Genomic DNA, 27065 nt, shown 5'->3' with positions numbered 1-27065 from the left:
AAATTTATTTCTCAAGTTACATCTAAAGTACACGTTACAATATGTCTGCTTGCGTGCGAGCTATATTTGAATAGTCCGGACGGATCGAATGGTCCGGATTTAGCGCTATCGACTTCTATAGATTAAAATTACACCCGCGTGGGAGAGAGAAAGAGATACGGATAAAGAACTTTCGCGATTGGAGTTAACCCTCGGTCGAGCGTCATAACCGTACGAAAATAGACCTGGCGAATTATTAAATACGCGGCGTACTCCCGCAACCGAAACTCTTCAAGGGTAGGCAGGTGGTGCGAGTCCAGGCGTCCTCGTCGTAGTATCCCCCATTGATTTCGCCGGTTGCACGTCGGTATTTATAGATCGCCTGTAAATCACACGGGAAACGTACATTAACGTCCGCACGCGAAAGAGTAGAACGGCGTGCGGACCTTCGTCGTCGAGGTGGAGAAAAGGGAGAGGGTTCCCAGGTTCGTTGACCATTCCAGCCGGGCTGAAAAAAGGTATTAGCCTTTGCACACGTAGGCACCCGCGTCGCGTCGCCTCGCGTCGGCCTGAGAAACGCGAGCTGTCCGGAGCGCGATGAAAAAGCACGACAATGCCGTTCCAGGGGGAGACGCGTGACACGTCGCGTGGTCGTCCAGATCATTAGTCTCGTAAAACGCTCCGCACGAAACGCGCGCGCACCCGGGAAGCCCAGGGGAAGGGCCCTTAATCCCTCGATCTCTCGCTCGGCCTCTGTGTTCCTGTTTTTTTTTTCCCCCTCCCTATCTTATATCACGCCGCACAGATCTCTCACGCGCGCGTTTTAATTTCTTTCCTTCTATTCCGGATACTTTTTATTATTTACATATTATTATTTCTCGATATATATTACGTTGCAACTTCACACATTATTCCGCGCGTACATGAAAGAGAACGAATCTTTGACGCCGTTTGAAGTTTCAAGAGCCGCAACCTCGGCTTCGAAGCGCGAAGGACGCCCGCTCTCTTTCCGGTTCCGGTTTTCGCGTTTGCCTCGCAATCTGGAATCGTTTTCGCGCCTAATATCGGAGGAGGAGAAGAAGTATCCTTCCGCTTTCGAAAACCTACTCGCGTGTACGCGCGATCTGGCACACAGGTATATGCGGCGCTGTTGATGTTTGCCTAGACGCGGCTAATAATCGCCGCGTCCCTTTGTCGTGTGCCGACCCGGGTAAACACACAGTCTTACGACCGAATGCAATTCCTGTCGCAGATAACGTTCGCCGTGGATTATACGCGCGCCGATCTTTATCTTCGCCGGTCGCACGACCATCGGCCTCATCTCTCGTCTCTATTACGTGACACGGCCGGGTTCTCCGCGCGTTGCCCGTGATTTACGTCCCACTGAAACCGCATCCGTTTAAAGGACGTGCTCTCCGGAGCCGAAGAGGGAACAAAAGGAAGGAGCCGAGCGAGTTAATCGTGCGCCCCGGGAGAAAGTTCAATTTCGAGGAGAAGCGGCTGCGTCGTGCGGGGGCCAACAACGTTTCGTCGAAGATTGCGAGTCAACGAGAGACGATCTCGAAACGTTTAGATGTGTCTCGGACGACACTTTCCGAATGTATCTCCAGTCGCGATGACCTCATTTCTCTGAGGTCCCGTGATCGCACCTTCGCGGGACGGTGACTTATTCATCTCGATGATGTACGTATTTTCGGGGAGGCGATGTCACACTCTCGCGTGAATTTATGATGATTAAATATCTCAAGACAATAGCAACTCCTTGAGAAGATATATTCCCGAGGGGCCTTGCTCCATTCTCCTGCGGTCTCCTTTGAGAGAACGTAGGCGCTGCGGTCCTCCTTTGAAATTGATCCATTATCGGGATGATTCGAGAGGACGTATCTCCGGACATTGTCTCGTTCCTTGAATCTCGGGAACGCGTTGCGTGTCATCTTGGATCTACGAAATCGCGAGCTTTCGCCAGCTCGACTGAGAGGAGCATAATGAACATCTTACGAGAAGGTAAAAAAAGAAAGAGACGGGTATAAGAGAGAAAGAGAGAGAGAGAGAAAAGTAGGAGGTAGAAGAAAGGACGAACGGGAGCTCAACCTCCGTCGAGACTTCCTTGGCCTCTCGTCTCGTCTCGTCGCGTCTCGTCGCGTCTCTTCCACGTCGTTTCGCTTGAACGCCGTCTCGAAGGGCTCGCCGCTGACGCATAGGCGGCTTTTGTTCTGCAAATGCACCCCGGCGCAACGACGTACGTGTCGAAGATGTAAAAAGAAGCCGGAGACGCGACGAGAGAAGTCTCCTCGTTACGCTCGGGCCCCCGGATGGCAGGGACAAAGGCCGGGGATCCACGTCGGTCGCGTTGTTAGATCCCCGTCGCGTAATTAAGTGTGTCAAGGAATACGCCTAGGCGCCTGCAGCTCGCGGGCCAGCGTGGACCGCATTCCGAAGGAAGCCGCCCGAGAGGGGAAAACCGGCAGGTAGCCGGAGAGAGAGAGAGAGAGAGAGAGAGAGAGAGAGAGAAAGAGAGACGGCGCAATTAACTATAAGCGCCGGCTTTTCGTGCGGCTCGCGCGATACGCGCGATAACTATAAATCAGGCGCACGCACTCTCCGAGAGTATTTTCTTCAAGCTGGACGTCAGCGTGTCGCCGCTTTCCCCCTCTTCTTCCTTCCTTCCTTGTCTCAGCGGCGGAGTTGATTGAGCATCGTCGAAATAAGTCGAGGTTGCGGCACGGCGTAATCAGCCTCGTTTACTTCAATGCGCCTGATTGCTTCTAATGCGGGCTAAGAATTTGCAGGAACGAGCCGCCGCGCGTTCGCCGTGACGGCGGAGATTTAAAGGGCCGATAAACGTGCTCTTGATAATTAAAAATTTCGAGATCGTCGCTAATACAATCGTTTTACAAATTACCGGGCTCGGGTTCGCTCTCTCGAGCCTCTCAATTAATATTCAACGACACCGCCGACGATTACCCTAATTACATCCATTGAGTGTGCAACTTTCTCGAGACGGTGGAAGGAGGAGAGGGGGAGAGGGGGGGTGGCGGAGCGGGTGAAACGTCTTTCTTCTCCTTTTTTCGATTATTAACAATGTTATTGCCTGGCGAGAAAATCGCGGTGGCGACCTGGTACGTCATCGTACTTAATGACGTTCGTCGGGCCCGGCCACGGTAGCATGTGCCGACAGACCGGAGTATAGTCCTCGCCTCCTGCGAAATTACACCGCGATCCGGCTTGTCATTATCCAATCCTGGACGTTTTACTCCACGCGGCCTTTCGTGCGCGCATTAAAGACGAAAAGCGGGCGCGTCCCACCCGCTCTCCGAATTCTCTCTCGCGCTTCCGATTCGAGATAATTCTCCTACATTAGGCGATTAATGGACCGTCTCGATGTCTATTAATCCTCCTCAGAAAGTCCACAACACAAACGAGTTTAACAAGCTGAAATTTTCAATTACCGCTGCTTTCGGTAGAAGCTCTTTAAAATTTAAAGATATTGTAATATGACATTCCTTCATTTTATTTTTATTTTATCTCTAATTAGCCGTTTGCATTTTTAATAAGAAAAAATCGTATTATCTTAAATCATGTAGTATTTTAATATTGATTGTATAATTTTTTAAATATTGCAGGCATAAATTTCTCAGGCATTTTGATAAAATAAAAATAATAAAGAAACGGAGCTACTTATGTCTTTTTTTATAAAAGCGAAAATTATATATATGTACACACACGCACACGCACACACATATATATATATATTTTTATAAAGATATAACGCATCGGCGCGACGTTCACTGATCTTGCGCATGCAACAGGTGTCACGCATCCACGTGGTTACATCGGCTTTAGATAGAATTATTATCTCGACACTGTCAAAAGTCTTGACGTAATCGATATTAAGGCCGAATTCGCATAATTCAAGTTGACGTTGTCGAACAGAATTATATAATCAATGATATTTATAGTTAGATAGGATTCTTGCATCGAGGATAGCGTAGGCGTCTCGTGTGTGGGTATATATAGAAAGCACAAGAATATCACATTGAAACGATTCAAGCGTACTTTCCTTGAAAAGAAAGGGAAAAGAAGATGAAAAAAGAAAGTTCTTAGGTTAATATTTTTTCCAAGTATACTCTTTTAGAATTTCACGTGTAATCAATTATAAATATCAATTATAAAAAAAAAAACACGAAAACACGATAGACAATTTTCACAAATGCATTTTATGCATATTATAAGTCTAATCCCAGACATCTGGCCATCGGGGGCTTCGAGTCGAAGAATTAGCTCTTGAAAAGTGCGAATCTAATGATCGAGAGTAATCACTCGTTGTTTTTTACCCTCCACTTATTTACTAATCGAAAATCTATACTAATTTTTTTAATTTCCCGTTACTTTTTAAACAAATATTGAGATAAATTAATACACGTAATGATCTCTCGAGTAAAATACAGAATAGATAATTTCTTCTCGCGGTTTTACGCAAGAGAGAGAAACTGGATGACTATTCTCGGGTTGAAGCTTAACGTTACAAGTGCCAGCGGTACACAGAGTGGCGCATAACATTTGCATAACCATCCGGAGTTCAATCCGGGGGGGGCCATTTCCGTTCCACGAAAGTAAGCAGCACATGAGATAAAACGCTCGCGAGAGACAACAAAACAACGGAGGATCCGTAAACAATCTGACGCGGTGGCGGCGGCGGCCTGTCATCAGGACCATCGGCGTGTATTCGCGTCGGATACACGACGTTAGGACACACGCGTGGGTGGTCCGCCTTGTTGCCCCACTTTCGCTTACGCATGCACGAGCACGTGCGTGCCGGTGCCGGGCCCACGATATGCGCCCTCGCGACGATAATAAAGCGACGAGCGTCCACGTGCGCGCGGCGTCGGCGGCGGCGGCGGCTGGTACACGCATTCTGGCGTGCATGAATACCTGCCGCGTGCGTGCGTGCGTGCAACGGCATCGGTGATATTTAATACACGGCCAACCAGTTCCACGCGGCGACGTCGCTCTCATCTTTCTATTATGAAACGTGAAAGCCGGCGAGACCGCACAGCCAGTTCCCATCTGCCGCGTCGTGCAACGTCGTGGAATTGCGAAGCGTTTCGGCGCACGGACACGCGTAGACGAGCTGTCGAGCAGTTTGTCTAGCCGGGGCAATACGCAATTCCGCCTGGGAAAATACGTCGCGATGCGTATAAATGTACAAATACTTGAATATCAATTTCATTCTTTATTGAGCCCCGTCTCGTTACGAAACATTGTATTATACGAACGTGCCGCGGGATGCATGTTAATGCAGACGAGAGGGAACGACGGGTTGCTGGATATATATATATATATATATATTTATTCATGCAGAGAAGGTTCCGCGAGAGATCGCGCGTATGACAAATTAGAAAGATTTAATGCGGCAGACCTCGGCGGCGCCGTTAGACGGCATGCACGTCGAAATGGAAGGCGCGCGAGGAAGTCCCGCGCGGGCATAAATGTCACGCGTGACATTATCAGGAATTACACGATACGCCGCGATTGCCTACTCTATCAAGGATTACAACAATTCAGCAGCCTGTGCAGACGCGCGTATCAGCCGGTTACATCGTGACACGATTCCGCGAAAGGATTAACCTTTGAGTGTTAACGGCGATTGCCCAACGACACCGGGCGTCGTCGTCGTCGTCGTGCCATGCGTTTTCTCACGCCGTCGGCGTGCGTGAAAGAAGCACGCCCATTTCATCTCGTCAAATACGGGCCGAAATGAGTCCTATAGCAGCAACGACGGGGAGGTACAATAGGTGCTTCGAGGTGCGAAGGACATCGCGCGGCCCGATGGGCGGCGTGGGGTGTCGTAACCGCGAGCCGTAACTACTTCCGCGACGGGAGAGATTCCCGTGGGTGACGCAATCCCGTTTACCCTAAGATGCAGATCGTTCGCGTAATCCCGTGGCACGCGCGTTTCTAAAATCGGACAGAAGTGTCGCCCGATGAGAAATGTCGCAATAAATGTACGCGCGACGATCCTCCGAACGACTCGAAAGTCCGAGGATTTCGCTCGTTAAGAAAAAAAAAAAAAAAAAAAAAGAAAAAAAAAGGAATGACACCGCGGACGGTGACGAGATCGAATCGCCGTCGATTACCTCGTCTCGGACAAATTTTTGGCAAATGGGCCTTTAAACTCCGCCGCGCGGAACGTTTATTTTCTGACCTCAAATTCGATCTCTCGGCGAGAGGGAACAATTTGCATACCTACGGTTTCGTCGACGCGCTCGCGCGCGAATGATTAATTCTTTCCCTGTCGATCGATTATTGATCGGTGCCGCCTTTGTAGTGTCGAGTCGAGTTTCATACCCGTGTTACTTGTCGATAGGATCGATGAATGGCGAGATTTATGATCGCCTCGCGGGATTACGCGCCGCGGTCGCGGCGTGCTGTCCCGAAGCTGATCCAAATTTAGTCCTATTCGATCGAGCGGCTCAAAATTCTTTTTTTTTCTTTTTTTTTTCTTTTTATGTCTCGCCCCGATTTTTCAGTGCGCCCGATTAATATGGAAATGTTCCGCGGATCTTATGCAAATCCTCGAGTATGCAAATTTGAGTCTTTTTTAGGAAATCGAGAGCGTCATTTATATATATACATATATTTATTTTTTATTTCTTTTATTCGCGCTGCTAATCCTTGAGATCAAGTTTACGAAAATAACCCGCGTTATACTCCTCGAAACCTTCCGACGTAATCCGCCTTCAAGAAGCTCCCCCGATCACGTCCGACTCGTTTAATTATCATCATTTCTAAATTATATTTCTCGCCAATCATTCACTCTTTGGAATTTTCGTAATTATACGTTATATGCGGCACGTTGCTACGCAAATTTTTCTCGCTCGTCGAGTGGGCGACCATAAATAATGACGACCGTGAATTAATGTGCGCCACGTTATAAATAACGGCCGTTCGTTGAATTTATTAAATCGCCGTTGTCGCTTTCTCCGAAAATTCATATCTATTATAAAATTCCGGTTTACGCTCGTGCGATTTGTCACAATGTGCCCGGCGCGAAAAGAATATCGCGTATTCCGGCCGATTCGAAAGTTATCCCGGGTGATGAGTAAGATTTCGCCGTCGATGGACCGTGGAGTAGTGATGACTTAGCCGCAGGTGAGAGATCTGAATGTCGCTGGGAAATTCCAAAGTGATTTGCCTCGTAAAATCCGCAATATGGAGTGCCGGATATATCTAGGCGTGAAGGCCTAGATGTTCCTGCTTGTAATGAGAGAGAGAGAGAGCCTGAAAAGAATCTCGAGAGATCACGTTTCTCGTCATCGCATTTTTCATCCTCTTCAAGATTTTGCGATATACTAGAGCTTTCTTTCTACCCGAACTGTTTATGTTTTCTGTACACTACAGCCTTAATAATCTGTATGTACAGCGCTACAGACTATACACAATACATAACGATAACAAGAAGAATATTGTCACAGGGCCCGGGTAGCTCAGTGGTAAAGGCACTTGTTCGGTAAGCGAAAGATCCGGGTTCGATTCCCGGTCCAATCGATCGCACTTGATATTTCTCTTGCTCCAAGTAACAAACGTGTATTCATTCGGAAAGGATTTTAGATATTCTCCCTTACTACATTTATAAGATTATAATTGATGAAAAAAGATTTCCCTACACATATTCAATTTAATTGTATTAATCGTAGGTTAAGATGCGTAAAAAGTTAATGTTGAACGGAATTCAACATTATGCGTGCTGAAGGCAGGAAGGTTTTTAAGTATTCTTCCTTACTATGTTATAAACGATTATAATTCGTGTTGATTGTCTCTTTACACAAAACAAATACTCTATATACTAGTGTTTAGTTATATAAGTGCATGTTAGTTATATAGAATGCATGGTTTGAATTAGAGATAAGTTGTAACCAAAAAAATAAAAAAAAAAATAAAAAAATTAGTAGTCTTTAATAGTTCTAAGCCAAGGAAATACTTCTTTACTTATTATTGGTGTCGGACGGAGCAGAGGATATTACTGTACGGTTCTGGATAGCTCAATGGTAAGAGCAGTCGTCCGAAAAATACGAAAAAGATTCGATTCTTGATCGGATCATCCGGGCCCAATTTTTTTTTCTCACATTGTGAGATATCGAGATAAGATGAATTATGCTAAAATTTATTTAGTAACAAAGTAATTTATTCTTATATATTCTGCTCCTCTGTACATTCTCATCAAATTATCGCATAATAAATAAAGGTGATAACACGTGAAGTTGACATATTAGATCTTTGCATATCGCACAGCTGATCTCTTCTCTTTTTCTCTCCAGCGAGAAAAGGAAAAGGAGGAACAATGAACTGTGTGAAAAAAGAATATTCAGCTATAAAAGGAACAGGCCACTTGCTGTCAGCTTCAATTTTACGTAACGTCATACTCGACACGTATGCTACCGTGTATCATTATTATACCAATTGTAATCGAAACGTACAGTGAGAGAAGGAAGGGGAATACGAGATTGACGACGGTTCGATTGCAGCAGGAATGTTGAAGCAGGAAAAAGTCACGCGCGCAGAGAGACTATGACGGATTACTCCCCGATCGAGCGAGGATCAAGCGGCGAGATAACGCGGGATAATGGAGACGCAAATAAAAAGAACTGCGAGTTTAGAAACCGCGGATAACGGGTACCGTGTGTTCGGCGGCGTCCTAAGAAAACGTTCGTCCCTCGCGTTTCATTGTTACCCGTTGAAGAGCGACGGGCGCCTCGGCGGACGCGACTATTTAAATCCGTCGATGTCCGGATTAAGAAAACGGAGGAGCGTTCACGATGTTTACGATCGGATTTCGAAGAGTCCTCCTCGGTGTCGCCGGCCGACCGAAGCGCGGTGTAAAATCCGGTCGGGAACCTTGACGGAGTTCCGTGATTAAAAGCGGAGAGAGTACAGAGAGCCGCGGCAAATCGAAGATTGAATCGTGGGAATCGCATAATCGTATCTCCCTGGTACAGATTGTCCCGATGTCTTTCGCCTCGCCTCTTCACGGCGGCGGCGGCGGACAAGTAAACCGGTCAATCGCGTTAGGCGATTAATTGTTTCTAGTTATAAACTCCATCGGCGCGACGTGCGTCGTATCGTAATTTACCGCGCTACCTCTCCCCGCTGCCGTGCTCACGTTGTGTAACATACCTCATTAGACAGACGTCCCTCGTGATCTTGGTGCGTACTTTGTTGGAATTTATGAACGTCAGTAGGCGCGCAATGTTGTTGGAGGAAAATGCGTTTAATTTTAGCATCTCGGTGCGTCGGACGGACGTCAAATACGTCCGGGTTAATACTAGCGCCGGGGTATCATACGCGAGACGATTACACGCTCGATAAGAGCCGCGTATTAAAGGTAATAAATTTTAACGTTAATGAAGAAAAACACGTTCCATAACGGACGAAAGTGAAAGAGAGAGAGAGAGAGAGAGAAACGCTGATACGATAAATGCGGATTTAATGTAAATTAATTTAATAATGATTAAAAAGTAGAGTATGTACTCTTCTGTCGCGCGACTTGACGCGGGCCTTGTTTGTCCTGAGTTTTGCTTCGAGGCGAAAAAAAAAAAGGGAGAAAGAAAATCAATGTACGTAATGTCGTGTGGTAACGGAACGTTATATTATTATTATTGCGACGTTGACGTGCGATCGTCCGTTCGAATTTCACGTCTCACGTTCGACGTCGCGGAACGCATAAATTTCCGAAAGATAAAGCCTGGCATGTTTGTGAAGCGGATATTTATGGGATTTCTGCGGCGATAATTCGGTGATTGCTCCGCCGGATTTATCGGGAGCACTTGGGCAATTTCCGTGCCTTTATACATCGCTAAGTTAACCATGGACCGTACGCTTTTCTCGGCTCCATCGTCGTGTTCGGTGAAGCAGAGGTCCAGGACGACGACGACGACGACGACGTTGAGAAGGTTGCGAAATTCGTCACGCGCGGCGAAGCCGGGTCGATTAATTATTCGGGCCAATTATTATTGAATTCTGACTCTTATCGCGCGAGATAATAATGCGATCTGTGGTGTGGAAGAAATCTGTGAACGAGTCAAGAAATTTGTTCAGTTTGTCCCGATAAACAGGATCCGTCGTGGAATTAATTTCCACGAACTTTATGGACGAAAAGAAAGACGTTCGAAGAGAAACTTAACGGTCCTAAACCGTTATTTACGGCTCGGCTTAGTGCATCGCGAGGAAACCTTGTGCTACGATCTTTATGATGCTTTTGTGATGCCTTTCTTTCTCTCTTTCTTCCGTCCTCTCGATAACCCCGCGATGTGAACGAATCTATTAATCGGGTCCGAGTCGCCGCGCGCCGTCGCCGTCGAGTTGACAGATTTTTTTTAAAGCCTTTTAATTAAAACGATTCTATTTTAGCCATATTCGTTTATACGTACAATTTCTATACATATATAAAATTGGTCAGAATTTTATTCGTAGCCGAGAGAATGATATAATATTTATAGTTCATATGTTAATTAAAATTTTGTTTACACGTGGCAGAAAGGAATGCTATAGTAATTCGATCAACGTTATTTTGAAAGAAAATAAAGAAACCGAAAAAGATAAAATTTATTAGCCTTAGGAAGGTAAACACTGCACCGCTTTACATAATTAAATATTTATAATCCGAAAGTGTAAACAGACGTGGTGTCACCGCGTGATTGTCGCGCGTCGTAAGACGTCTCACGGAGATCTCACATTTTCCAGTTTAACGACGCCCCAATAAAGCCGTACGTTATTTCGATACGGTACAATAAACCGGTCGAGCGGTTGTCACGTGTTCCCGCTCGCCCGAAAATTCTCGGGGAGAGAAAATAATTCAAAGGCGGACCGACGCCGTTGCGACAACAAACGCGGCGATCGCGCGGTTCGAATCGGCGCTAACGAGATTTATGAGTGGCTTAAATTTTAAGAGAAGGCTCTTTCGACAACGACAACGACGAACGACAGGCCACGCGTAGAGCTGGAAGCCCGACGGAATGCGCGGCGCGTTAATCCATTCACGGCCGATCGCGCGGCGCTGCATTTTACCTTCGTGTTTATTCTCAAAACGTCATATACTTTGTACATTCTCCGACACGCGGACGTAGACGGAGGGAGGAGGAGGGGGATAGGGGGATGGGGGAAAGGAAATCGACGCGCGGCATTACGCCACGCCGACTGCGTTCTCGTAATAAACGCGTGAGGCCGCGTGAAAATTTCTCACGCGCTTTTCAACGTCACGATGACGGCAGGCCGCGGATAGAAGGACTCGCGAATGCGAGTGATTAAATAACGGCGATACCGAGATGAGATAAGGATAAGAGCACGCACTGCGAAGAGGATGAGGAGGGGGAAGCCTTAATCATCACTGTTATTACGATTGTTACTTGCCGCCGTAGATCGTTATTTGTATGATCGCGACAATTAAATCTCGATAAAACTGAATCCAGAGTCGCGCCTCGAATTCTCCTGACCTAAATTCTACTTGCAGGAGACGAGGATTCATTATCTTTGACGAGATAAAAATTGATTTCTTTTCTTTTGAAACTGCGGATACTCGAATTACAGGCTCGATTACCGTGGGCTTCTCGAAAGTGCGTGCCTCTTCATCGGCAGACGAAGGTTCCAGTCGCGCTTTACGATCATCCTCATTAACAGTATAAATAGCCTAATGGTTTTCTGCTAACGCGAGGTACATCGCATCGCCGGCGGCCGTCTCTCATTACGATTATCCGCCGCATCCGAGGCGTTCGGCGCGCCACTGAAACGTCCATTATCCGGGCATCCGGATATCTATCATTGGCCGTGCGCGCCAATCGGAAGGCGCCGGCAATTGAAGACATCCGGGACATACTTGTTGCACAAAATTGAGACCTGCGCTCCTGACTCCTGTTCCCGGTCGACCGAACAGGACGGCCCGGACGAGATGCCACGCGCGCGAGAGAATAGACGTTCGTTTCGCGAACGCGCGCCTGCAGAGCAAATAAACAAATCCAAATGTCAAAACGTGTCACTCTCTCTCTCTCTCTCTCTCTCTCTCCCTCTCCACGGACACGTGGGAGGGAAGACGTGACGTTGCACAATGCGTGCATTCCGCCTGGTGAATCAAGCACCTGTGAGGATCCGCATAATTCCCGGCTGAACACCCATACATCGTATTCTGAAGCAACATTTTTCAATCTTTACATATTGTTTTAAAAATAATTTTATCATAATGATATCATTTTGCTTAAAATAGGAGTAAACACAATATAATCTACAGACAATTTTTAACAATTTTGAAAACGCTTTTGCTTTGCGCCTCACTCGCATTTTAAATTTATGTTAAAAATCTTTCTGCTTCTTTTTACCTTCTCTACAATTTTTGTGACATAACAATTAAAAAACCCTGTAATCTGAAGAATTAATTGACTGTTCCCTATTGAATAACAAATGGACGCGTCCTATCGGCTATTCGCCGGAAAGATTAAAGATTTTTTCGCGGGGATGTGCGCCTTGGGAGATTCTCACCTCTTTCCCTGTCACCCCTGTCACGTTACGGATGCGTTTCGTTTGCATAAACGTGAGACGACGATTGATAACGTTGCACAACGTTGAAGGACCAACAAGGGTCTATTATTACTTATTAAACGTTAACGCGGTATAATATAGCATTTGCGATATAATATTGCAAATTACAACTTAAATATAGCGGATAAATGCAATTTCTGCATCAATTCTGCAGCAATTTATGCATTACGCATAATCGTCGCTTATTTAATTTATATATAGCCGATCGTCTTGATTGAATAATTTCGAGTAGCGATTTGAAGGGAAAAATTTTCGAGCGAGCTTATTAATCATTTAAATACTCAATTTTGAATGTTAAAATAGGAACAGAACGATAGGCTGGGTTATTTCCTGATGATTTATCGCAAGTGGGACAGCAGAGCTTCGATTAAAGCAGATATTTCTCGTCTAAAATATTGCCGGACGGTCGCAAGAATGCGCTTTCTACACTCGTAATCCCGCGAATGCCTTTATTTATTATCATTATTTATAACAAGACGGATCACGCAACTTCCATCGTTCTCACGATACGACGGAGACGATGACGGTCCTCCGACCCCGAATCATGCGATTTCGAGCCTTTACCGCGATATAAGAAGCGATATATCACTCGTTACGGTGATTTCTCTCCGATCTCCTCGTAGAATCATCGCGACAGATCTTCGCGTTAATATCAACGTAAAGTTTGCGCGAGTATCGGCGACGCGTTTGCAAAACAGATTTATGTGTGTCACGTGTCGCCGAAGAACTCCGGCGATAGATTTAACATCAATTCGACTTAATGTGACGAGCGACACGTGTAAATCGCCGTTATATTGTATAATTATATGTTTCTTTTATCTTCTCTCTCTTTCTCTCTCTCTTACGGCGCGATTAATGTTTCAACACGCGATCCCCGGTGGCCGCGACATTAGCATACAATAGCGAGATCGATGGCGTTTATTCGGAATAAACTCTGCTTCTGCGTCCGCGGCGGCGAGAGCGGGAATCGCGCTCAATCGCGGAAATTAATTCGGCGATTTGTTATAATTGAAAAAATTGAGGTCATTGAGGAGGAGATCACGTCGTGTTTCCCGGAGGCTCTCGTGACTCACTCGCTCGCCCGCTCGATCGCTCCGCGACGCAATTCTCGGCCCGCGTTCTTCAAATTTGTTTTCGCGCGCCAATCCTGCGACCGGAACCGGGCCGGTTAAGCGATACTCAAGCGGTTAAGTGACTGTAAAAAGGGTTTGCGGAGGCGTCAAGTCGCGACGATGCGTCTCTTCGCGGATCGCGCGATGATTCATCGCGTGCGCGCGTCGTGTCCCCCTGCTCGCTTCGACGGCGCCACTTCCGGTTGCGCGCCGACGACGGCGCAATTCTACGCCCGGTGCAGCGACCGAGATGCAGAATGTCCCGGCGATTCCGCGATATCGTGACGATTAGATCGCGCGCGTAAGGAGCGACTTGATTTTAATGTACAAGGAAGTAATTCCGTAAATCTAACATTAATATTTATATAACGCGTCTTTTATCCTGGAATCTGATTTAATATAAAAAAATGTTTGACGCGAGCATTTTTTAAATACTTTTTTTTTAATCCGAGCTAAATCGCTTTTAGTATTTACATCCGGATATAGATAATTTTAAAATTATCATGTTTAATTTTGTCGAGCTTCCTTGAAACATAGATAAGGAAATACTATCAACAATCCTCGTTTCACATACAAGCAAAAACTTTAAAGAATACAATAACTTTTAATTTTTGCAAATATTACATTTATTAATTGTTATTTTAATACTCTATATAATAGTCACCTAAAAAGCAAATATGCAGTATGTATATAATAATTTTCTTTTTTTTTCCCTTTTTAACTTATAAAATTATTCTTGAATATAGAATATTGAAACGCATAAAAAACGAAAAGGAATCTTTTATGCAAAATGTAATAATAACATGCCGCAAAATAATAAATTAATCCTTGAGTCAACACTTAATTAGCCGCACTTTATAAGGTAGATAATTTTCTACTGCCAAACCGCGGGATACACACTCCTAACCCGACGGACGAGAGTTCTCACACCCTCGAGTGGTCCATTATCCCCCGTCTACTGAACCGCGCCAGTGGTCGCGGCCTCAACGAGCTAATTTTGCGAGCGCCGGCTCGTCGTCGTCTGGTCTTTCTCATCGCGGTAGCGGGGAGAGAAACAGGGCGCTCGCGCTGCTTGTTCCATCGCCGTGAAACAGTAGTCGGGAGTAGGCTCGAGGAAACGGGAGAAACGCGGCGGCAACAGAGAAAGAATCAAGGAAGACGAGACTAAAGAAATGCAAGGGGTGGGACGGCGGGGAGAGTAAGAGGAAGAAAGAAAGGGAATGCAAAGAGGCGAGAAAAGGGTCGTTACTTGACCGGGGCTGAGAGAGGAGCGCGGCGGTGTGGCGTCGTGACCCTAGAAAATTAGATAATTTCGATGTCACGTCCGCGAAGTAATTATCGCTCTCGAGTTCGACCTCGCCGGACGTAGCTGGGGAATCAATTGAACCGACCGAAAGTTTAGCCGGCGAGTTCAGACGAACCTCGCAAATCGCTTTTCGCGCCTTCGAGAAGGAACTGAGATCTCGGATGATAATCGCGATTTTTTAAATTTACCATAGTTCTTTGTACTTAACTTTTTTTCTTAACTAATAGGAATCTCTTTAGAAAAATTAAGAGTGATATTTCTAAAAGATCAACATTATTTTGCACAAATGCATTTTATTTCGTAACACATTTTGAGAATCATAACAAATTACATTAAAAAATTCTAACAAACCACATGTGTAGTAGACTTCTTTTGTTGTTGAAATATATTTTATCATTTTACATTAACGTTGAAAAAAAATCATTGTCATTTGATTCACATTCCATTTATAATGGGAAGACGCCGTATGCACACATCTAGAAATTTTTATCTGTAAGAGGTTCCAAGAAGCGAGAACGCGCTTCCGGTAGTTACTCTTTATTCGCACCGCATATACGTGCGTTGTAATTGTCCTGCTGCCATTATACACGCAACGTTACGTAAGCGGCCGTTTCTGAGCCGATGATGAGGCTTTAAGGAAACCATTATGGCGTTTTGTTTCCAGGCGAACGTGAGCCAGGCCGAGTACGAGAGAGCGCACAGAGAGTACCTGAAACGAGTGCAGCTGCCGCACGACGAGGACAAGTCTCGAACGCGACGGGACCTCCATATATTCCAGGCCGCTGGTAAGAAACACCTGAACTCTCCTAACGTCAAACTGGATGGAAGTCGGATTCGCGTCTACGCTTTCGCGGAAGCTGGATTACTCACGCGCCGCGTAACACACGTTCCTATTTCTTGCGAATTCATGCACGAAATAACTGACAATTTTATTTATCGAGCAATTACCACGAATGTAATATTTAATAAATTAAACAAATTACACATAAAACTGATAGATAGGGAACGATCGTAAATGACATGAAGACTATCTTCGATCACGCCTGAATTGTTTCTACTATAATCGCTATGAATAGATACGTAATCGCTAAGATCGATCGTGATCAATCTTGGATTGATCTCGCAACTGGAATTCCGGAACCATTGTGTTTTTCCGCTTCTTCCGCGAATTAGATCCGCGCGAGCGAGCGGGCGAGCGAAAAACCTCGGTGCGCACATTTGTATCCAACAAAAACAAATGCGGAAAAACGGGGTTGTGGGTGGCGGGGAGGGCGAGTACGGGAGGAGGAAAATGTGTGTAACGATGCAGTTTTCCGCCACGGCCTGTCGATACGTCACACCGCGCAGCTCGCGCGCATTCACGCGATTTCTCGGGCGCGGCGCTCGATTTCTCGACGACACACACACACACACACACACTCTCTCTCTCTCTCTCTCGGTGCACAAACAACAAAGAGAAGCGACGCCGGCGATCGATCGCTCAAGGATGGGGCAATAAAAGTCGCGCCTCGAGGAAGGGAAACGGGACCGCGAGCAGAAACGGGACGTTTCTCCTTGCCGCCGCGGCGCGAGAGAAACGAGGAGACACGCCGCCGAGCGCGCGCGACTGCCGATGTGTACGTATTTACTTTTCTCGTGTCGACGAACTCTCGACGCCGCGAGAGATTTTTCCGCGAGCTCGCGTAGCCCGTCCCGTTTTTTTTTTTTCTCTCTCGCAATCGCCGTCGTTCGCCGAGAGGCGTTCGATTTCGCGAGAAAACGCGAGAAGAACGGAGGAGGAGGGGGTTTGCCGTCGATCGATCGATCGACCGACCGATCGGGGGATCCCCCGCGGCAGGAGGAAAAAGAAGCTCTCGCCTGCCGGAAGCGGGATCTAAAAGCGTGTTTCTTCAAGGATACTGTGAAAATATACGCGCGCTATTATTGGCCGTCCACCTAATTTCTCGCGCGGCGCCGAGAGAGGAAAAATACTTCGCCGGCGATTCTTGTCGGAGTTGTTCGCGGAGGAGCGAGTAGGTTAGCTTGATAACGCGCTGAAAGGCACCGTCGTCGTCGTCGTCGGGACGCGCGACGTCTCGCGGTCGAGGTGGCCAATATGCGCGAGGATGCGCGTAACATTCGGAATGCCCGGAGGTTGTCGACCCCCTAAGCCAAACTGGTCGAATTGACAGCGACAGTACATGCATTATTTATGTTTTTTTTTTTTTTTAATTTTATTTTATTCATACGCGATTCACAAGCTGCTCGTTCGAGAGTATAATCGTAGCGCGGGTTATTTTAAGAATCATTAGAACGTTGTTTTTCAAGCTGTCAACGCGTGAATATCTTGTATTTTGTATATGTAAATTTCTTGTATTTTATGACGCTGCCGCTCGACAGGGCTCATTAATAGCGATACCGTGTATCTATACAACCTGTACTATTATATCTAAATGAATAACATTATTTATTTATTCGAACCACGCGATACTCTGCGTTGTTGTATTATCGAGGTTTATGATAAGATTAATAATAATAATTGTGCAGAGGCAAATTAACGGATGATGCAACGCGCACGGCAGTGCGTGACGCAAACGCAAGGTGATAATTTGCAGTAAATTAATCCTCAACTTTATTTATTCGCTTGCGAGTCTCGGCTAAATAATTTCTGTCGACCGCTTCCGTCATCATTTCGGACGATCATCCGTGCCAGAGATTCATGAAATCCGAGCGAACGAGGTCCGTCGCGCGCCGACAGATTAAGACGTGGACGCCGCTAATGAATCCCACGAGCGACGGCGGCGGCGACTCCGCTCAATTACGGCCGCCCTGAAAATAGTAGGTCAAAGAGATAAAAGTCGGCACACGCATCTGGACGGGATGGGACGGGACGACCACCGCGCGCGGTTTTACGCCGGGTGGTACGGGCCCGCACAGCACGTACACGCACGCCGCGAGAGTGAGTTCGAGTCCGTCCCGTCGAGTCGAAACCAGTCTGAAGTGGGTACTTGTCTATACACCGGCAGCGGGCTAGAGGTACGCAAAGCGAACGAAGAAGAGGAGCACAAGCAAAAGGAGGAGGTAGAGGAGGTGGAGGAGGAGGAGGAGGAGGAGGAGGAGGAGGAGGACGATACTGATCTCTCTTTCTCTCTCTCTTGATAGCTGGCCTCTCTCCTCGGGAGTGCGTGCTCGATGTATGCGCACACGGCTGTTATTATGAAATAGAAATTCCGACCGCGGCGGAATGCCGAACGACGAGTTCCCGAATGCAATAAGAACGAATCGCACCGGGGGCAGAAACACACCGCGCGGAGAACAAGAAGTAGTCTGCCTTGCTTTATCCGCGAGACGCGTCGTTGCGAGGATACATGCGCCGATACGCGAAGGATCGCGAAGAGCCGGACCCCCACCCCCCTTTCAGCTTCTCATCCCTCCTCTCTCTTTCTCTCTCTGTTTTTCACTTGCGCTCCGACCTCTTGAACCATCGTTGCTCCGGGATTTATGTTTCAATTACCCCTCGGATTTCGCCGAGTACTCGTTAATCGCGACTGTTAAGTTAAACGATGTGGAAAAAATTAATGAATATGATGAAAGGGAAGAAGACCAAGGGGACGGATTGCCCGAACGTAAATTCGTCTGCGGGAATTTTAAATTTATGAGATCGCGAGAGAGGGTCTGGCGATTATCCTCGGGCAACCATCAGGACGACGTAGCAGAGGCACACAGCCTCTACTCCGCGAAATGACGATTCCGCGAAGAGTGGCGCCCGTCTAAATGTAGGGCACCGCGCGCTGGTGCAGATGCCGTCGGTTATTCCTCGGAGATGTTGCGGCATGTCAGTCCGATTGGGCTAATTCCGGATTTTCTAGTCTGAAAATACACGCCGTATCATCGGCTGGATGGCTTATTTTTTCAACGTCGCACTTCGGCCACTGACGCGGCGGTGATTAAGACGCGGCCGGCCGCGCCTCTTCGTCCCCTGCAGATCTAATCTGCATTAAATCCAAATCAGGATCCCGAGTTACCTTCACAACTCCAATTCCATAAGATTGACGTCTCTCTCCCTACGGCTTATCATCGAGTCCCGACGATAATCCGACGACGGGAGTGTTCGTAGATCTCATCCCCCGAAGAGACGCTCCGTCTTCGATCCCCAGCTTCGAGCCTTTGCGCTCGATCGCTCGAATCGTTCCCCGATTACGTGTCCCGCGTGTTTCGCCAGGCGTGTCCGGGCGAGTTAACGACGTTGTTGATCCCATCCCAGTTCCGGAGCGCGCGCGATCCCGGGGAGATGAAGTTCCTCGCGCGCGGAGGGTCACCTGCGCGTAAATCGCCGCGGCACGCGGCCTCTCTATTTTCGGAGCGTGCCGCCGTGTGATAGAGCCTATAATAAGCCACGGCGCGGATTGACGGCCGCACGCGCGGATGTTATTTGGGGTAATATCGCGCCCGCGTCGCTCCCCCGTCGTCGTCATCTCCGAATTCTCGTCGGGTGACGAGGGTGCCGCATACGCACGGGGCAACGCGCGCGCGCGCGCGTGCGGCCGCCCTCGCCTCGGGCGGATCGTTACGGCAGAAATCGCCCGGATGCCGCGGATTCCTGGACGCTTTATCGTCTGGTTATTTTGCGCCGATATCTGGTCAACCGCCAAACGTCTTCACGGCTGTATCTGTATCCGTTCGCGATTCATCGCCGAGGTTGATTGAATGAAATCCACGCCGCGCGGCCGGCGAGTGTCCTCTCCTCCGCGCGTGACGGCGTACCGTTCCGCAGGTGCACCCAAAATTGACTCTCGCCCGTGTAATCCCCCGGATATAGAAATCCATTTCCTCAGGAATCTTTTCGCGGAATGGAAGCCTTGTATTCGAGCGCGCGGCTCGGTGTATTTACGACTTCGCTTTACGTTTGCGCGTCTGAAATTCCTAATCGCGGAGGAGTTAATAGACGTCGAGTAACGTGATTTTGACCACACGAGGAATTGCCGTAATATTTATTTTTGAATACGAATGGAAACTACGAGGAAAGGGGAATGACGATAGAAATCAAACATCCCGATGAGGACTAATCGTGCAACAAATTACCCAATTGCAAATCCTTTAAATGATAACGGCAGAGTCGCTGCATTAGTCAATGAACAAAAATAAAAACAATGTAATTACATTTTCAAGTAAAGCTTGACATTTTAATCGAATTTATATAAAAATTAGGTGTAAAAGGTACATCAAACAATTTACAGTTTATTTTATTAAAAAAATTCTTATTGTTTTAATATTTTTCTTTAACAGTCGTTCTCGCCGGTCATTGCTCAGCTGCGACTGATGCTGTGATCCTACGGAAAAATTATTAATAAACGCAACATCTGGAATAAGAGAGGGAAACAAGTGACACGTTGCCGCACGTAGGTGTTTATATGTAATTAGCGGACGAGCAGTTGGCACGATCTCGTTCTCGCGATCGAAGAGAGAGATCGGGCCACCTCGCCATTCGCGCGACATGCATCAAACGCAACTCTAAAAGTATCATCTACCGCCCCTCTCTAAAAGTAGATCTTTCGTTGCGGCGCGGCTTAAAAAAAACAAACGGGCGATTTCACCGAAACACGCGGGATGCACGTACGCCGTACGTTATTCGAACGAACGTGATCGCTGGGAAACGTCTCTCGGGAGAGCCGGAGCGATCGATCGATTCGGGAAGCTCGGCTCGCCGATCGACACGCGAAGTCGTCTAAATTAATTCTACATTAACCAGAGACCCGCGCATCCAATTCCGGATAACTTGTATGTGGGATTAATTTAGTCTACTACAGTACTACAGAAATTCGATGATGTCGTGGTTACGCAAACCTCGATTGATCTGGAATCGATGATGGATGAGTTGACAAGAGATTTTCATAGAAATTAATATATAATAGATAGACGGTAATTATTTAATTTTATGCTAACTTCATTTGGAAGTTATACATAGAATTCTGATTTATTACACTTAATTTCGTGCTGTTTGCACGTTGGCAGAAGAATCTGTAGCAAAAGAACATCCGGCAGTTTTCTGCGGATACTCCGCGTGTATGTATCAAACGTTTACAAGATCCTATTTTTCATCCACTCACTCGAGGAAACCTGTGAGAAATAGATCTATGGATCTATTTGCAGAAATACACTTCGGTGGACGGAAGGATTGCCCCTCACTCTAAAAGCGGAGGACCCCGTGGCGCCGCGGAAAACAAACAAAAAGATAGAAAGAGAAAGAGAGAGGAGAAGGCGAGGAGAGGGAGGGAAGGAAGATAGCAGAAAACTTGAAAACGTACGATTCTACCGAATGTAAAATGACGCGGTGCGTTGGCCTGTCGGCTGGTGAATTATACGAGGAACGTGATAATCGAGAAATATGTCGGGGCTCTAAAAGTCGCACGGTGTCACGAATGTCTTCGTCAGGGGGAGGCGGACACAGTCTACCTCTCAACACCCTTCCCGTGTGTATGTCGCGTGTGTGCGTATGTGTGTGTGTGTGTGTTTTGTGCGACGTCCCATAAATAAGAGCGCTAATCAGTTACGCATTCTGAGCACGCGGCGGAGCATGGAGGGGCTCGGGCTTTCGCTCTCACCGCCCAATTTCTACCCGATATTTTTACACGCATAATTATCGTCATTAAATAATGCAACACGTAATTACAGTGTGTCGTACGTGTCTCGATTAAAATGCGATTGAGAGCGACGGGAGGGAAAAAAAGAGACCTCTCCGCAGATCCGAAGTGTCGCCGATGGATCGTTTGAAATTTTGCGCGGAATGCGAATCCCCGGTGAGAATAAACATCGTTTTCTACAATTCCCTCTCTCTTTCTCTCTCTCTCTTTCACAGCGTGCCGTCGATCGTCTGTTCTCGCGGCTTATTTAAAGAGTTTCACGTGAGAGAGAAATTGTTACACGTGTAACGTTAGCCGCGTTACACGTGTGCCTCGAGATAAGGCAAACGTAGTCGCTCACTCGGACCCTTTGTTTCCGTCTTTCCCTTTTTTTTCGTACCTTCACCGCTATCGAGATAACTCCTAGTCGCCACAGCTGTAAATCTTAAGTGGCGACTAGATAAACCAGATAATGCGCCAGTAGGAATTATTTCGGACGAAAATGTGGCGCAATCCCTACCGCCTGTTCCCGTCCTGGGAAAGTATGTCCGCACACCCGAGACCCTTCTCCGTTCCTTCTTCCCGTCTAAATCCTCATGTAATTATCATCGCGTTTATAATACCGGCGCCAACCACTCGAACGCGACAGAAAAAACGGTGTGTGGCCGTCGATGCCTGGATAATTAATAGCCGCGCGAGAGTTTTACTGTGAAGCCCTCGTGGGCCCCATAAATAAGACTTAATCAACGCCGAGAGGGAAAAGGAGGGACGAAGAGAAGCGCGCGAGAGAGGGAGAGAGAGAGAGAGAGAGAGAGAGAGAATGCCGGCTGTTCCTCGGCAGTCGGAGCTAGATTTTCTCTCTTTGTTCTCGCCGAAGAATTTACTTTCCTCCCACAGATTCGGTTCTTTCACACCCTCCACTCCCTCCCCTCCGCGAGAGCGAGAGCGTGACTTTTACAGCCACCGAAATGAACGATTTACAAATTATAAATCCTCCCTTTGAACGGTCTCGTTAGCATGCTCGTTCGGGGGTATTTACGATATTGGCCCGCGACCAATTTCCTCGGCAATATCTCAAGAAGAAGTAATGTATTGCGGATAGAAAATGACATTTTTTTTCGTAGACTGAAGCAATCATCGTTAAATCGAAATTCAAAACACGCCGAATTCTTCTTCGCGTGTGAAAATAGTAGTTCACACGCGCGGAGTGAAAGCGATGGGCATATTGTAGGACTAATAAACAAGTTTAATAATTATTACTAATTACTTATGTTTGATATGACAAGCTCACGTATTTAATTAGGTTGCTGAACGTTTTCGTCAAGTCGAGCATCGAAGGGGATGACATTAAAGGGAGTTCCGAGGCATTTTCAGGGCTTGGCGGATCACGAGATCGGCAATAGGGGCATTTTTACGCCCGCCCGCGGCCGATTTTGTCGGAAGGCCGAATACCATTCCGTGTGACTCAGACCGTGTTTGTTTATGCGCGACGAGTATCCATCCGGCGGAGTTTGCGAGAAAATCCTCCTGCCAATATATTCGCGTGGGCGAATAGCGCAGAACTTCCATCGGGGCATCACAAGGAATGCTCGCGCGAAACGCACGACCGTCACGCGTGCATCTGCATCCGTAAATACGCGTGAGACAATTGTGACAGCGCGCGTCGCCCGATGCTGTCGCCGTTGGGAATTCAGCAGTTCCTGTCGTTTATATGTAATGCTACTTTTAAAGCAACCCCACGACAAAAAGTAGCTTCCGCCTGCTACTCACTCGTCACAATTGTGACAGCCGCCTCGCCGTTCCGTTGAAATTTAGATCGCGCGAATCGTCAACCCCCGTCTTATCGTGTACATGAATTTTATTAAAGTATAATTTATTACATTCCTTAATTACAATGAAAAATTCGGTGAGCAACATATAATTGTTCGGAAAAAATTCCTTTTCTGAAAATGTGTAATGTATAAGTTTGAAGATTCCTCGGTTTATTTGCGGAAGAGGAAACTGTAGAAATACGTCACACCGAGGCATCGACTTGCATTTAAATCGGTCCACGATTCTTTTTCGGTAGTGCGGTTTTGTGTAAGGGTCACGGAGAGGTTCGTGCGCTGCGGTGGTGCAAGCGGTAGACAATGGGCGAGCTGTTGTCCGCGCCACGGCTCTAAATTTACCGTGAATATAATCTGTAAATCTCAAGGTGTACGAGCAAGTATGTGCGCGTGGAGGCACAAACGCCACGTTGACAACGATGACAAAGCGTAACTGATTGTGAGTCACGTTTACCGGCGCAAAACTCGCGCCGCAGCCTTCCGTGTCGTTGTTGCGAGAATTCAATTGCAACCTAAACGTATCTAGAATCTTTCCCCCCTCGCGCCAATTAATACGCGAGGATTACAATCTGTTATCCTTCATTCGTTTCAGGTATCGCGCTTCAATGGCGGCGTTGCGTAACGCGCAGCGTTCTCTATCAAGTAATTAATTACATTTTACCGAGGCGATATTGCCATTACATGGTACTATATTATTACAGGATGCATTACATCCTGCTAATAACGTTAACGCGTCTTCTCTCTGGATAAGTGTCAAAGACAATTTATCATTTTAATAATAGGCATCTATGTAATTGCATTTACGCACTTGATATTAACGTAATGTCGCAATTAGTAATTCGCTAATGTAATACCGTACGTAAATTCGTCACCCGGTCTAGTAAGTAATCGCGATGACGCGAATTTCCCCGACTTCCATTCACGGGCTACCTCACGCTTACGTAACGACATGTGCTCATCGGCGGATCTGTATTTTCTTGTTACAGAGCATCCGGGCAACAAGTCGAGCCACGGCTCTAGCCGGAGGGCAGGGTACCACCGTCACTCCCTATACTTTCCCGTCGCGATTTCCGGCGACGCCGCCACGGAGGAGGACGTCACGGTCGATCACGCGTCCCTGAGATTCCTTCTCCAAGGCGATCACAGACGTCCGCGGGATCTCGAGGCGCTGGTCTATCTTCGCACGCCGGTCTCCCGACGTCTTCTGCTGCGGCGCGGTATCCCGCAGGGCGAGCCGATGAGCTCCCGATGGCTCGAGCTGGACACCACCGAGGCGGCCGCGAGCTGGCTCGAGCACGGCCTGGAGAATCACGGTCTCGAGCTGGAGTTCCTTCATGACGGCCGGCCGATACGGCGCGAGGTCTCCCACGCGACGTTGAACGTGTTCGCCACGTCGGAACCGGGCGGCAGAAGAAAGAGATCCACCCCGGAGGAGCTGATGCCGCTGCAGCATAAGGGTCGACGTAGCAAGTGCAAGGGCGACAACAACAAGAAGTGCTGCCGGCACGAGCTGACAGTGATGTTCAAGGACTTGAAGGGTTTCGAGTTCATCGTTTACCCGAAGGGCTTCGACGCCGGCTACTGCAAGGGCCGTTGCCCGCCCCGTTACAATCCGGCGCATCATCACGCCCTGCTGCAGAGCCTACTGTGGAAGGAAGACCGCAAGAGAGTGCCGAAGCCGTGCTGCGCGCCTAGCAAGCTCGACCAGCTGATGATCGTCTATTTCGACGAAAACGATTCTACACAGCTGAAAGTGTCCTACTGGAAGAATATCCAAGTGCTGGAGTGTGCTTGCTCGTGAAAGAGAGGACACAGAGGAAAAAGAAAGAGCGAAACAGTCTACCATGGCCGAGGACTCACCAAAGAATCGTCCGAATTGCGGTTCGGTGATGCCACATATTCGTGTTAAGATTCTAATAATAACAAATATACTAATAATGGCGAAAGTAAAGAAATATACCGTCGTTCGAGCGACTTTAGGACTTTTTCGTGCACCTCCGCGATTCCTTCAGACTTCCATTACTTCTCTTTTTTTTTTTCTTTCTTTCGTACAATTCGAACGATCCGAGAGGCATCACCGAACACTCAGACCCTGCAGGCTCGCTCAGGGTCTCGCATCGACTGTGATACTAACGATATTTACTTGTCATTGTATTCCTTATTACATAGCAATCGTATATATTTTGTATTATTAAAACATTCTCGTATTACATCCGAGCCTGATTAAAAGAAAGCGAATTGTTGCAAATCGTCGAGAATAGCAAGCAACGACGATTACGTCGATTCGTCTTTCTTTTGTTAATTAGGTAAGCGTTTCCCCGTACGAAACGTCATAATGTCATCGTGTATCCATAACGCATACCCTCTATCTGTTAATTTATTATCATCGTAGGCTTCTGCGAAACGAGCGGGTCGATGTCTATTAACGTAATTTGTGACACAAGCTAAAGTCTTCGCTCTATCAAACCTTTGTTTTGTATCGAGGTTTTTTTAGTTCCTATAGAGTATTATGACTAGAATCTCCGAGTATCCTTCCTCTTTCTCTCTCTCCTTCTCTCGATTTCTCCGAAGTAAAAGTCAAACAATAGCGTACGCGCGTTACGTTCTTGTAAAAATTTTAAAATACATTTTCTGCGAGATACGCGCCAATCGGTGACCGCTGCACGTTAATCTCCATGCATATTTCAAGCTCTATTTGTGAGATAATATAAAATTCACATTGTATATCTACGAAATATGTATCGTATATTTATCAGATGCACAACAAAATCGATGAGAAACGTTTCATTCTGATGCGCTGATGTATCGAATTGTATAAAAATTCATGTTCGCGCACTATTGTAAATTATAATCTAATTAATCACACCTAGCGGCCCTATTACCATCATTATTCCTGTTCCTTTTATTGTCAACTTATCTGATGATGGAGATCCATTCATAGTGAAGTCTTAAATATATGATCTATCAGTTTTCAATAAAAAGATGTGTCTCTCTCTTTCATCTCCTACTGCACGTTAGCATCTAAATAAATTATAATTAAAAATACAATTAGAGTTATTCTCTTAGACCAAGAAAAACTGCAATTTTTCTTAATTTTTAATTAATGCCTTGATAATAAAATCACAAATAAAATGTATATTAAGGGATAAAGGATCCACTTTAAAGATTTATAATATTTTATTTATTTATTTTTATTGTAACTTTAGACGATACAAATATCTTTAATTATTTATTTTTCTTGAAGAAATGTTTCTTAAAATCTCAACAATATATCTAAGATATAATTTAAATTTTCATAAATTGATTCAATTTTTTTAAATAATAAATTGATCAATTTTCTTTTAACGTGTTCCTTAATTTATAATTTCCTATATGGACTGATTACTACGTTGACAGTAGAGATAAAATCAGAATGTGAGTCTTTCGTTACACTCGAGAAATCGTCAAAATTATTAGAGAAGCATATTGTAACAGGAGGTTACGCGATTAGATACAATTCAAATACCCCGCTCTTCAGAAGGTGCAAATTCAAGTATTTAAATTCAGTAGCTAAATTCGGGATATTAGGAGAACACGATTTGGAAGAAGGCGCAAACTTATCTCTCAACTGGCGCGAATTTCAAAATACCTATATTTGTAGAAAATACGAATAGAGATT

At 46.4% G+C, this 27065-nt stretch overlaps 1 protein-coding gene across 3 annotated transcripts in view; it reads left to right on the top strand.

Annotated features, from left to right (window-relative positions):
* Window positions 1–26388, top strand: part of LOC105832067 (bone morphogenetic protein 4) — a 40820-nt gene extending 14432 nt beyond the window's left edge. For all 3 annotated transcript variants that reach the window (XM_012672693.3, XM_012672691.3, XM_028190089.2), the window contains 2 exons: window positions 15647–15767; window positions 24394–26388. In XM_012672693.3, the coding sequence (XP_012528147.1) occupies window positions 15647–15767; window positions 24394–25208 (936 nt within the window). In that variant the 3' untranslated portion in view covers window positions 25209–26388. The remainder of the gene's footprint in view (window positions 1–15646; window positions 15768–24393) is intronic.
* Window positions 26389–27065: the final 677 nt, after the last annotated feature.

The sequence above is a fragment of the Monomorium pharaonis genome, chromosome 8 (genome assembly GCF_013373865.1).
Source record: "Monomorium pharaonis isolate MP-MQ-018 chromosome 8, ASM1337386v2, whole genome shotgun sequence".
Classification (NCBI taxonomy): Eukaryota; Metazoa; Arthropoda; class Insecta; order Hymenoptera; family Formicidae; genus Monomorium; species Monomorium pharaonis.
Note: the sequence above shows the minus strand (reverse complement) of the source record. Positions and strands in the feature narration are given on the sequence as shown.